This window comes from Phacochoerus africanus, chromosome 6, assembly GCF_016906955.1.
Source record: "Phacochoerus africanus isolate WHEZ1 chromosome 6, ROS_Pafr_v1, whole genome shotgun sequence".
Taxonomy (NCBI): Eukaryota; Metazoa; Chordata; class Mammalia; order Artiodactyla; family Suidae; genus Phacochoerus; species Phacochoerus africanus.
In genome coordinates this window covers 4,226,587-4,239,695 of record NC_062549.1, presented here as the reverse complement: position 1 = coordinate 4,239,695, position 13,109 = coordinate 4,226,587, and the positions used below count along the sequence as shown (strand labels likewise).

General features: G+C 60.3%; 1 protein-coding gene across 2 annotated transcripts in view; it reads right to left on the bottom strand.

The window, feature by feature from the left end:
- COL22A1 (collagen type XXII alpha 1 chain) overlaps positions 1 to 13,109 on the bottom strand; it is a 249,072-nt gene that overhangs the window by 88,618 nt on the left and 147,345 nt on the right. For both annotated transcript variants that reach the window (XM_047783198.1, XM_047783199.1), the window contains 6 exons: positions 7,623 to 7,676; positions 7,286 to 7,339; positions 6,453 to 6,506; positions 4,737 to 4,790; positions 3,186 to 3,239; positions 362 to 466 (listed from right to left, as the gene is read on the bottom strand). In XM_047783198.1, coding sequence (XP_047639154.1) covers positions 362 to 466; positions 3,186 to 3,239; positions 4,737 to 4,790; positions 6,453 to 6,506; positions 7,286 to 7,339; positions 7,623 to 7,676 — 375 coding nt within the window. The remainder of the gene's footprint in view (positions 1 to 361; positions 467 to 3,185; positions 3,240 to 4,736; positions 4,791 to 6,452; positions 6,507 to 7,285; positions 7,340 to 7,622; positions 7,677 to 13,109) is intronic.

Below are 13,109 nucleotides of genomic sequence, written 5' to 3'. Positions count from 1 at the left end.
GTGAGGGCTCCGCAGACTCACACAGACCAGGAAGCCCCCCTCTCTGGGCAGCAGCACCGCCTGGGCGATGTGTCTCTGCTTGGCTGTCTCGTGAGCATCAATACCAGTCTCTAACCCATCTCTGTGTCCCCAGCGTCCAGCCCAGAGCCTGACACACACCCGCAGTCCACACAGGACCCTGTGCTGCGCTGGCGGGAAGTGGATTGGAAGCAGCTGTTCCCGCCACACTTCTCCCAGCCGACCTGCTTTCATGGGCTATGACTCAGTTTCTGCAAAGTGTGACCAGTGAGCCTTTTTATCTTCCTTTTCTAACACCAGACTGGTCATCACGAGCACAGAGACCCCTGGACCCGACACGTACCGGCTCTCCGTCTTGCCCTTTTCCGGGGGGGCCCGGGAGCCCAGGGGCACCAGGATCACCCCTGGGGCCAGCCGGCCCTGGAATCCCATCTTCTCCCACTGCTCCCTGCAAAGAAAGGTAGTTTCAGGGTCATCGACACGCAGAGAGTAGGCATTTCAGTGGCGGCACCAACCTGGCGGGGCTGGTGCGCTTCCTGGCGATGTCATTTCAGAAAGCCCCCCCCCTTCTTCTGAGGGTACAGAATGGTGGACTGTGTAGCGTGTGTCCCCAAGATTCAGATGCCCAAGCCCTAACCTCCAGCGCCTCGGTTTAGAAAGAGAGTCTCCGCAGATGTAATTAGCTAAGCTGCGGTCTTCCGGAGGGGCACGGCCCCTAATCCCATGTGAACCGGTGTCGTGAGGAGGGGACATGCGGACACGGACCCGCGTAGAGGGCAGTCAGTGGGAGGACACAAGGAGAGGACAGCCAGCAGTCACCGAGGAGAGGCTGGAAAGGCCCTGCCCTCGCAGCCCCGGGGAAGCAACCCTGGGACACCTTGATGTGGGCCTTCCGGACCCGGGGAGAATGGGGAGACGGCAAATTTCCGTGGCTTAGGGCACCGGGTTTCTGATACTCTGTTACCGTGGCCTCAGCAAACATCACAGCGCGGAACATGCGCACGGGAAGCTGTCAGCGGCTCTCTAGTCCACCTGCTACCCATCGCAGGAACCCACCTGGTGCGCCTCTGACAGGCAGTCCCCCCGTGTCTGCTTGGACTCCTCTGACAGCAGCGAGCTCACCCCCTCCCCAGGCTGTTCACCCCTTTCCTGGGCGGTTCCCTTACACAGTGTGTCTTTATAATCAGCCAGGACAACCCTCTCTGAAGCCTTCCAGACGTTTGATGTTCAAACTCGGCATCCAATCCCTCGTCACACTACAAGCCTTTGGTGATTCAAACACACAGGGCTTGGGGCTCCAATGTGGAGCGAGAGGAGGGAGGGGGAGAGAGGGAGAACCAGGATCCGGTGAGGGAGGGAGCTGGGCCCAGAGTCTGCTCGTCCTGTCTGACCACAAAGCCAGGAGCACCCCCACCCGCCCCCTGCCCCCCGCCCCCTGGATCTGGAACCCTGGGGGGAACCTGTGAGCCACGAGAACTCCCTTTCTGGGGTGGGGCTCCCTTGGGCCAGAGCTGCAACGTGACATTCCCGATGTGGGGGTGACATGAGGCACAGGGTCCCAAGAAGGGGTAAAGCGAGGGACGGAGAGGACCTCTCGTTAAGCCCGAGACCAGCTTCCCCAAGCGTCCGGCCAGCCACCGGACAGTGGTAGAGAAAAGGCATGTTCTGCCCTCCAGGCTCTTTCTGACTTTAGGATCACCAGCGGGAAGCCCCCCTCAGTGTGCAGCCCTGGGTCCCGGACCTCAGCCTGGGCTTCCGCTCGGCCAAGGAGAGGTGTTTGGCGCCCTCTAGTGGCAGAATGAGCCAACGACGCACTGATGCCCACTTGGTCCTGGAAAACCTCTTCTAATCCCCTTCCAAGCTCCTTCTAAATTGTCAGGGCTCCGTTATATCCCAGAATAGAGCCCAATCCCTCATCCACAGCATAATCAAGGCACACAGATGGGCCAGGTTGCTTTTCCCTCGCTTAATCTGGGTGCTCTACTCTTCGTTCTGCAGACTTAAGGGAGGGCACCTTTAAAAACAAATGAAGTTTCTTCGTGGTGCAGCAAGTTAAGGATCCAGCGTTTCCACTGCAGCGGCTAGGGCTGTTGTGGCACGGGTTCAATTCCTGACCCAGGAACTTCCATATGCTGTGGGCACAGCCGGAAAAAAAGGCCACAGCCTTCCCACTAAAATGTGAAACCATGAAAATATACATCTATTCTTGTTACACTTAGCCAAAATAGAAAGGATAAAACAAATGATCACTCCTTTGAAAGGCTCTGGGTGAGGTGGACTTGAAGACATCTGCATTAAGAAGAGGCTTAGACCCTGGAGTGCGGGGAGGGGCCTCTGTGGATGCTGCCTCAGGAGTTGGGGGGACACAGAGACACCAGTCCCTGGACATGAAGCCTCACGTGGGGAGCTGGGGACAGTGAAACATGGCCACCCCCGGCACCTACTCTCTGCCGAGACCCCCGACAGGCCAGCACTTCAGCTCGGCCTCGGCACCTGCGCTGGCCCCACTTCACAGATGAGGACATTCAGGTGAGCCTGAGTTCCAGGCTTCTCAGCCTTGGCCCTGATCCTCAGGGGATGGGAGGACACTCTGTGCGGAGAAGGGGAGCGGCCCTCTGACCGTGAGATGCGTAGCAGAATCCCTGCTCTCCACCCACTAGATGCCAGCGCAAGAGAAGTCAGGGCACACGTCAGAGACATTGCCCGAAATGCAGAGCAGGAAATGCCACGTGGGATTTCGAAGGCCGTGGAGCCTTCTCCTCTGCCCCGGGGTGTGGGCACTTTGGAGGAGACACCCTGTCCCTCTTTTGCCCAACAAAGCCAGCTCCTTCTCTTCGCTCGGGGAGGCCTGTGCACACAGTGGTGTGGGATGCTGAAGTCGGTTCCCTGAACTGAGAGGAAGCAGGACTTGGGGTCAGACGGACCTTGCCCTGTGGCTCACTAAGGGACGCAGGACAACGGAGCTCATCTCCCAGAGCCTCACCTCCGCCTCCACTGAGTGGGGACCCCCGACTCAGGGTCCATCATGAGGGTTAAAGGGGATGGTGCAGGGCCCTCCCTCCTGCTCGGGAAGCCCTTCCGACTCCTGGTCTGAGCAGAGCGGATCCTCCCTCCCCGCTTCTAAGGCGCTAAGAGCAGCCGCTGTGGGCAGGGATCACCTGTCTTACCTTCTCACCACGTTCCCCGTCTTTCCCAGGGGGGCCTCTGGTGCCTGGGGGGCCCTGAGGAAAGAAAGGTTATTGACGAGGTGAAGTTCAAGATCGCCCAGAGGACAGTCAGGCCCCCTTGGAGTGGATGACCGCAGCTCTGTCCCCATGATCCCCCACCGGGATTAGATTCCTTGCCGCTGTCCCCCACACCGTGCCTGCCACAGCTGTCCCTCCCCTGGTCTGCGCGGAGCCTCGCAGGGCAGAGCTCTAAGCACGCCCTGCTCGCCTTGGGCTCCAGTGCTCAGCAGGCAGGCGGGGCCTGGCTCAGAGGGGAAGCTGGGGAGGGCGAGGCAGAGCCAGGAGCACAGCCGCGGGAGTCAGGGATCTGCTCCGCCCTTGTCTTCTGAATCCCGCAGAGGCTGACTTTCTGAGACAAGGCTCCGGAGCAAGTGTCCCACAGGTGCTCCAGCGGGGAAGTGAGACAGGACAGGCAGGTGTGACACGGTCGTGTGACTGGACCTCAGTCCTGCTGGGGGCTCTGGGGGCCCACGTGGGAAACACACGCAGAGCGGCTCCATGAGGGGACATTTATAACGCACCACTCAGGGCTACCTCTGCCGTGGGTGGTGCAACTGGCCCTGTGGCTGGACAGCAGGTCTCTAAAAGTCAGAGAAGACCCTCAGGCAAAGCACCGCAAGGCTGGCTGCAGGAAGCGTGCGGCTCACACTGCAGCGGGGAGCGGCCGCGGTGCCGGGGGTGTTCCAGGAAGCAGTAGCCACGGCCACCACTAGACACGACTCCGTCTCCCTGTGCCTCAGCTCCCTCCCGAGTAAAACGGGGGCCACCTCCCAGCCTCGTGAGGATACAACGAATGAGCATGTGCAAAGCACTGAGAACAGTGCCCGGCACGTGCACACACACACGCACACACACCCCACCCGCTATTCGTCCTCTAAACCGCTGTGATTAGGAACGGAACTGATTTCTATGTATTTTAGGAGCACAGTTGTCAGCTGCCCTTGACAAGACGCCATGGAGTGTTTCACTGCACCTGCTGACACCGAAATCCACGTCTAGGGTGGACCTTAGAGCTGCTCCACGAGCAGACCCCGTCTCCGCACGGCCAGCACCGCAGGGCATGGCGGGTGAAGCAGCACAGCCCACTCTGTTTTGAAGATGGAACAGCTGAGGCTTCCAGGAGCCCCTGGCAGAGGCCCGACGGCCAGTTAGGGGCAGAGCTGTGGCCAGAACCCAGGAATCCCCAGCCGTCAGGGCTTCTTCAAGTTCACCTTGCTTCTTCCAAGGCAAACTCTGATGCCAATGCCAACGTCAAGGACGTTTACAGGCTCCTGCAGGGTCAGCCTCGTTTAACCCTTGGACGTCTCAGGAGTTAGCTAGAGCCTCAGGCTGGTCACTTTCCAGGTGACTTTGCTGGGACATCAAGTTCTCCATCTGCCAAGTGGGAGTGAGGATACCTGGCCCCTGAGTTTCGCGGAGGACAAGCGAGCTAGCTCGGGGGATGGGCAGCCAGGGGTGGGGTCCCTGCCTCTCTCCCACCCCATGACTCACCGCACTGCCTGGGGGGCCACTGGGGCCGGGGTGGCCGACGGGGCCAGGAGCACCCTGTTCAGAGACAGAAGGAGGTTAGAAAGGCTCAAGGTGTTGACTGTACGTAGATAACCCGACTCTCTCCAAACCTGCCTCCCACTCGATGCTCCCTGATTTGCTGGGAATGTTCCTAACCTCGAACTCCCCACACGGAGAAGACGGACCTCCTGCTGTGGCCCCCCCCAACCAGCCGGTCCCCATAGGAGTGGAACCCGGCACAGGGGAGGGAGAGAGGACTCTAGAACGTTCCTTAAGACCTCGGCACGGAGCACGGGGCATGGGGGGGAGGGCGGAGGCGGAGTGTGTGCTGGGGGTGGGCAGAAGGGAGGGAGGCCAGGTCCCACCACACACGTGCCCCACGTGAGGCTGGGCCTCTGTCCTCGGGGCACTGGGAAGGGCACGCGGAAAATGGAAGACACCACTCCGACCTGAGCTGTAGAGAAGAAGGCTGTGGAATACCGAAGGTTGACTGCAAGGCACAGAAAGCTCTAGAGACAAGGGGGAGGACCGGGCGAGGCAGCCGCGGCTGGGCGGGTAGGGGCTCTCCTGAAGGAAGTGCCAGGAGGAAGCGCCAGGGCTCGGGGACCAGCCGCTGGCGGGGGGCCAAGGAGGAGTTTGGGTGATCAGACGTCTGTTCTCACCTGGGTCACCCTGAGGATGCCGATGCTGCTCTCGGAGGAGGGGCCCCAGGGAGAGAAGGCGTGTGTGTGCGTGTGTGTGTGTGTGTGTGTTTGTCTGTTGGATTTAACCGGCAAATCAGGCCATGTTTTCTGGAGAAAGTGGATTTGAACACTGACGGCTGGACGAGTCCATGAGAGGAGGTGCAGTGAGAACACCAGGGAGGTGGGGCCTCCTCTCGCCCCTTCCCTGCCCCCGCCTGCACTCGGCTCCCGTACCCCACCCCTGGGGCTGTGCTCCGTCTAGGCCTCCCCCCCCCCGACAGGCCACGAGGGGCTTGCCAGATGCTCCTTTCTCTGTGGTGTCCACACTGCTCACTGGCTGCAGCTATAACCCCGTTCCCACTCGGCCACGTGCGCCATCACATGAGCACACGGCAGCGGGTACGCAGGGCCCGGGGTCCTGCCTGCCTGCCGCTGCTGCTGCTGCTCTACTGACCCGGCAGGAGCCGTCCTGCCTCCCGCCAGCTGCACGGAGTGGCCTGGCTCTGCAGCTCTGCACCACGAGGCAGGGTGCCAGGCAGAACCTGGGGGTGCAAGTGTCAACCCCCCACTCCCACCCCGGCCCCAGGCGCTGGGCCCCAGAGAGGCGAAGCAGGAGCAGCGTGTGTGTGAAGGCCGCGTGTCCTCCTGGATGAGCTGGAACTGCATTAGGGGTTCATGTGTGTTTGCGCATCACAGTATGTGAACATGCATGTATCTGTGGGCACGCTCCTCAGAGTGACAAACTTATCTATGAGTGTGTGTGTGTGTGTGTGTGTGTGTAAGGGGATCCCTTTCATGGGCTGGCACCTGGACAAAGCCTGAAAGTGCTGGGAACCTGGCGGAGGCCAGCAGATCGCTGGTCCTTGCTGCTCGGGAGGCGCGGACCCGGGGCCAGCCTCCCCGCACACTGCCCCCCCGCCCCTGCCTCACCGTGTGGCCTGCGCTCTCCTGGACCCCTCCCCAGTCAGCCGAGCTGGGAGCCCGGACTCCCGCATGTGGGCCCGGGAGGACTCACGGGAGTCCCAGCTGCTCCGGGCGTCCCCTGTGCGCCTTCCTGTCCCTTGGCACCCTGCACGGGGAACAAAACGCAGGTGAGACATCCCAGACGACGCTGCCCCGGCCCCAGCAGGGGCCTGGGGCCCCTTCCTCATCAGAGCCAGCTGACCCAAACCGAAAGGACGAGGAGCAGGGCCCGAGGGTGCAGAAGCCACAGCTCCCGGCCGTCGTGCTCTTCTCCACCACCCCTGGGACACAGGCCTCAGCCCCCAGCCCGTCTCCTGATGGAAAGGAGGCTCGGAGCCACGGCCGGCCAGGTGCGCACAGCCAGCCAGGGCCTGGGGATCCGAGCTCACACAGGCCACTCCCACGGGACTGCTTAGAGCGCACCAGCAACTGCCCTACAAAGAGGCAGCGAAGAGGCCAGAACAGAAAAATGTGACCGAAACGCCAACACACGCTAGGTATTATTTAAACCCGAGTTGGAGTTGCTGAGGGGCTGGGAGGAGGAGGGGATTTCCTGCATCGGAAAAGCTGTAGGGCGCCAGGACCCCTGGGTCCTGAGCTCTGCCAGCCAGATGGCGCAGAGCAGGGAACTCAGCTCGCCTAAACTGACCCTTCAGTGCCAGGTAACGACATCCTGGGGTCCAGAGGGGGGCTGCGTTTTGGGGTGCTTTGTGAGATGCCCTCTGCCCCAAGGGACTGGACCCACAGAGTCCAGGTGGCATCATCGGTGGCAGCGCCCCCAGGTGGATACTCCTGGAATGGCAGGTGAGAGGGGCCGGTGCGGGAAGCAGGGGCTGGGGGGATTTCCGGTCTAGGCGCCCACAGGGGGACAGAAGGTTCTCTTACCGGTGGTCCAGTGGGTCCCTGAGGCCCCACCGCTCCAGGATGACCCTGTGATCCCTGCAATGAAACCACCTGTCAATGGACCAGGTCATACCTTTGCTCAGGGCGGATGGGGGTGGCGTGGACACGTGCACCAGGGACAATTTGAGACCCATGGAGGGGCTTCCTTGGACCCCTGAGGGAGGAGGATGGGGCCGCATTCGGTTCCGTGGGGCTCCTGTGTGCGGTTTGGACCTGTAGCCGCTCAGCCCTTCAATGTCCCGTCTCAGGGTGACCAGCCGCAGGGCGAGGGGCGAGGGGCGTGGGGCAGGGGTGGCGGTGCAGGGCCCAGGGCACTCACCGGGTCCCCAGGCGCGCCCGGATCGCCCTTCTCTCCTTTGGGCCCGCGCTCCCCCTGTCGGTGGAGAAGCACACAGTCAGCGGACGGCTCACCCTCAGGTCGCACTGGCCTCTCTGTCCTGCTCAGGCCACTGCCTCCAGCCAGCTCCCCGCTTTCTCAGACCTCGGAGACCCTGCCCCAGAGGCTCTTCCTGGCCTCTCCCCAGCTCATCATGGACCCCCCAGTTAGTGTCTGCCCAGCCGGGAGGGCGGCCCGGGGTCCTCACTGTCTCTGCAGCATCCGTCGAGTGGCATCTGCAGTCTACCTCGGAGAGCTGGGGCCGGATTAAATGAGACCGTTCTTGCGGAGTGCTTCCCGCTGCCCACACAGAGGAGGTTTTCAGCAGATGCAAGCTCATTCCTTCTAGAATCTCTGTCTCCCACTAGCTCACAAGAGCACACTGGCTCCATTCACCAAACAACATTATTCTCATTTCTAGAAAATGTCTCACGGTGGGGATTCGCAAAATTCTTTTGTCTGGTCTTCAAGTCATAAAAAAGAAGCCACAGACCAAAACAGAATATTCTGGAGTTCCCATTGTGACTCAGCAAAAACGAATCTAATATCCATGAGGACGAAGGTTCAAACCCTGGCCCTGCTCAGTGGGCTAAGGATCTGATGTTGCCGTGAGCGGTGGTGTAGGTCGCCCACGAGGCTTGGATCTGGTGTTGCTGTGGCTGTGGTGTAGGCCGGTGGCTGCAACTCTGATTTGACCCCTAGTCCGGGAGCCTCCACGTGCCACGGGTGTGGCCCTAAAAAGACAAAAATAAAAGTAATAATACTCTTTCCTTCTCTTTACCCCTCACCATCAGCACTTTCTTTTCCTGATGCATTTGTCAAAATTAAACTTGAGAAAATAAAATGGATCACTATTTCGATGGACAGTGTAAAAAAAAGACAAAGGGGCTTGTGGGGGGGAGGGGTAGGATTCGGGTGACACACAGGGAAGGAGTCTGCCCTGCTTTCTGCCAGCTGGGGGGGGGGGCTGGGGGGCGGGGAACAGGCTTGGACCCCAGGAGGGACCCCAAGGACTCAGAGCAAGACGCTCAAGCCATCCGCACCCAGGGCCTGAGAGCCAGGAGGCAGGGCCCTTGCTGCAGGGGCAGAGCAGCTGCCCATCACAGCTGGGCTGATGCCTGAGTGCACCTTCTCCTCCCACAGCCCCCACCAGTGATGCCAGCAAGCCCAGTTCCCTCTCTGGGCTCAGCAAATGCAGGGCATCGGCTGGGTCCAGGAATTCTTGGCAGGCTTCGGGGGTGGAGCCAGGCTGCCTTCCCAAGGCAGCTGCTTCTACACCAGCCCCATTTCCAAAGCCCCGCTGAAGCCCTCAGCTGCAACTTCTCCACGCCTGGCCCGGCCCGCCCTCCCTCAGCTGAGGAAGGGGCTTCCTCTCCTCTCTGGTGTCTCCAGACCCACACACACCCTCTAATAGCCCTGCTCCCTTCTCCACAAACTGAAATCCCCAGGCCCCCTCGAGGCCTCCCCGGGTGTGGTCCCCAATGTCCCTGGAGGCTTCTCGATCCCAGAGCAGGGGGAGTTGAAGGAGTCAGGGCTTTTCTTCCAGCCCCCCTCCCCCTTTTTCTTCCTCTTCTTAATCATGCCGACAACCGTGACCCCCCCATCACCCGGTTCCACCCAGCCCCATGCACAAAGACTCAAAGGCACACGGCTGAGGAGCAGAGGGAGCCGTGAGGGGGGGGGGCATCTTTCAAAACCATCAATACAAGCACGGTTACCCCGGCAACGAGGCAGCCCCAGAGGGATTCATGCAATAATCCACAATGACTTTTTTTTTCACGGACACAATTTCCTTGCTTTGCATCCGAAAGTGGCTTCCTGGTTTCTGCACAACTCGGACCCTGCAGGAAGCTGTCACCACGGGGGCTCAAAGGGGCAGCGGGCAGACCCCCAGCCCCTCCGTCCCTTCCCACGGGAACGCCCTGGAGATGGTCTGCTGTGGAGCAGTTCCTTTACGGAGGAGCAGCCTCGCCTCACCCCAGAGGGACTCAGGGTGGGCACGAGGGAGGGAGACCCGGAGGGCGAGGGTGAGGGCGGGCAGGGGGGCATCTTGCAGGTGGGTGTGGTCCTGGAAGAGGGAGGCGGTGGGGTAGCGGGATGGAGCAGGCGCCCCCTGCGGGGTGAGTCTGGAACCTCAGCAGCAGCGGCCGACAGCGGCTCCCTGGGGACCTGAGGCCGCCGACAACTGGGTCTCCACTGCAAACCCCCGGAAGGCCCTTCGCAAGGGGCTTGGCTGCGGAGCCACGGATGGTCGGAGCGACACCTGTGCCGCGCCTGAGGGTCCGACGCGCCTTGCCCTGCCTGCCGGAGCCCTGCCTTTGAGAGAGGAGCGGCCGCGGCCTGCTCTGCCCCCAGGCGTCTCCCAACACCCCTTACACCCCTCCCGCAGCCGCGCTGCCCAGGAACGGCCCCTCTGGCCCCAGGTCCTCCCTGCGCCTCCTGCAAAGCAGCTCAAAGTGCTCCTCTCCCCACAAGGGGTTCAGCACGCGCTCAACCTCTCTTTCCACTCTGTCCTCTTCCCTCATGCACAGGATGCTCTGAGCTGTCACAGTTGTCTCTGCTTAACGGCGGAGCGAGGCGGCCGACTGTCCACACGGGCCTCTCGGCGGCGCTGCCTGCCGCGGGCCGCGTCCTGACGACGGAGAACCGCGTCCCCCAGAGGAAGCCCAGGAGGCGCCGCTGGCCTCGGGCCGCGTCGGCACCAGAAACCCCGAGCCCGCTTTCACGGCAACCACGCGTGAGAAGAGGAGGGAAGCGTCCCGGGGCTGCGGCCAGGGCGAGCCTCCTTTTCTGTGTGTTCATCTCTACAAGAACCCATAAGCTCCCCTCCATCGGCCACACCCCAAGCAGGCTCGGTCCCCCTTGTCCTCTGAACAGCCCCTCTTACTATGTGGGGGGCTGCGCCCCCAGCATATGGAAGTTCCCGGGCCAGGGGTTAAATCCAAGCTGCAGCTGCGACCCTAGCCACTGGAGAGACAAGGCTGGCTCCTTAACCCACGCACCACAGCGGGAACTCCTGAACAGTGCCTCTTAGTCCTGTCCCCTCGAGGCACTCCAGGCCTCATCCTCTCACCGCGGACACCCACGCTAACTGCCTGCCCTGCTCTTTCATCTTCTGCCAGCTCACGTGACTGTCCTCCTTACAGCCACCAGCCACTCTGTGCAGTGAGGAGGTGACTTTACCCAAAGAGAGGGCTGGCTTTCAACCTGGGCCACCAGAGGCACCGTCCAGCCCCCCGGGAATGTGCTGTCCAGTGCTGGGGCTGGTGCCTTGCAGGGCCCATTCCCTGCCGGCTGCCAGGACAAGGTCTAAAAGCCCAGACACCTGGCACTGACTCATAGGTTGGGGCTGAGAGTCAGGACGCAGCCCTGGCCCAGCTCCCAGAGCCCCCAGGATCCGGCGAGCCAGGCTAGGGGGAGGTGGGGGACGCCGGGCGGCACCGGGGGGGGGGGGCGGCTGCTACTCACAGGCACCCTTGGGTGCGGAGTGACCAGGGACATCTGCGAAGGAAGCCACAGAAATGAGAACGACGTGAGTCCATGTTCACCACCTGCCTCTGAGACACGGACCAAGGGCACCCCGAGTGACTATCAATGGTGACAAGTCGCTCACACACTCCTTTCAAGTCCCTGAGCATGCACGAAGTCAGCAAAGCACAGGGCTTAGATGTGGGACTCCGGAGTCCCATGGTCTGAGCTCAGACCCCGTCACCATCCCTTTAAATCCACGTGACCTCAGACACCTGCCAGCCTCTATGCTCTCACTGGTGAAATGGGGGTGACATATCCTCCACGCGGGGTGGGCTGAGGCCGAAACAGACAAGGGCGTGCACGTCATCAGAGCCGGCCCGGGATGGCCGGATCCTGCCAGCACGCTCCTCTTCACTCTCAGCAGCTGCCAGCCGTGGCCCAGGTGAGGACGAAGCCAGGCTGGCTGCAGGCTCAGCGCTGGGCATGGAGAGCTCAGCTTGTGCAAACCCTGTCTCTGCAGATGAACACCCCGGGAACGGGCCCCTCGCAGCCCTCCCGCCAGGCTGCATGGATCCCTCCCAGGCTCACAGCTCTGCACCTGCTGCTCCTCTGGCCCTGAACACGCTCCCCTCCTGCCTCTCCCTCAGGGCCTGTGCCGCGGTGCGCCCTCCTCTCCACTCAAATATGAACCAGGCCCCTTGTTGTGCAGCCCTCACTTTGCCTTGATAGCATTTCCTGTCATTTGCAAGTCAGGTTTATCTGGGCCACCAGGAGTCTGGAGCTTTCCTCCCTGACTAGTCTGTAAAGCTCCACAGCATCCGAACTTTGCCAGCGTCTGGCTCACAGCCAGTGCTCAGATAAAAGCGAATGGACAAAAGCATATCATGGATTCTGGCCCCAAAGCACAATGGATTCAGAATGGAAGGTCTCTAGACCTTGCCCTCTAATCCCAGGGTTTTTTCCGAGAAGAAACCATTGTTTTTCAGATTAACATATTTGTGTATCTTCCCATATAATTCTGAATGTACAGAAATGCCTAACTCTGCATGAGCGTTACGTAGTTAGTAACGGCAAAAGCGCTGTTATTATTTATGTTCTTGCCATGTAGTAACACAGCATATACTTTCACAGTAACCCTAAGAAGTAGGGTATCTGTTTTGGCCCTCATTTATGGCAGAAGAAACTGGAAGGACAGAGAAGGAATCGACTGCACGGAGCTCACACGGCCAGTGAACGCTGGAGCAGGCACTGGCACCACAGCCACCGGCCGAGGGGTCCATGCCAGCCTTCCCACACACCGCAATTCGCAAGTCAGTTTTTCCACTTAATTTTTCTTGCGTATCGGCATCTTCGCAAAGCCATGTACATAGTGTACGTGTCTGTTTATTTTTATGAAGCAGGACTCCATGATACGCGTGTTCTGCAGTTTAGTTAATTCTGTGCTTCCGGTCAGATTGGTCTGCCTGTTTTGTTTTGTTTTGTTTTCCATTTTTCTCGAGTTTTACAGCAGCACGGTTGATGGACAACGTAGCGACCACTTCTGCTGAACAGCAAAGGGGTGCAGGGATATGGAGACACACAGGCTGTCGTTTTTCATTCTCAGCCACACCGCAAGGTACATCCTTAGACGTGATTTTGTAAATACACACAATGCAAATAGTTCTTTAGGATGGATGCCTAGAAATGGAATCTCTCTACACCACCGGGGAGACGGTTTATATGCGGATACCCAGTCACTTCTCAAATAAGTCACCAGATAGCTTCCCATACACAGCACTGCCCCTTCCCTTCAGGCTCTGCTACACGAAGCAGTTCCAGCCTCCAGCGACAACGTCACACGACCCGTTCTGACTTTCGATTTGATTCTGAGGTTCTTTCAGCATCTTTATGGAATGGCTGAGTCTCGATTCAATGGGAGTGAGGGTGGGGGGAGACTCGGTTGTGGGACAGTGATTTACA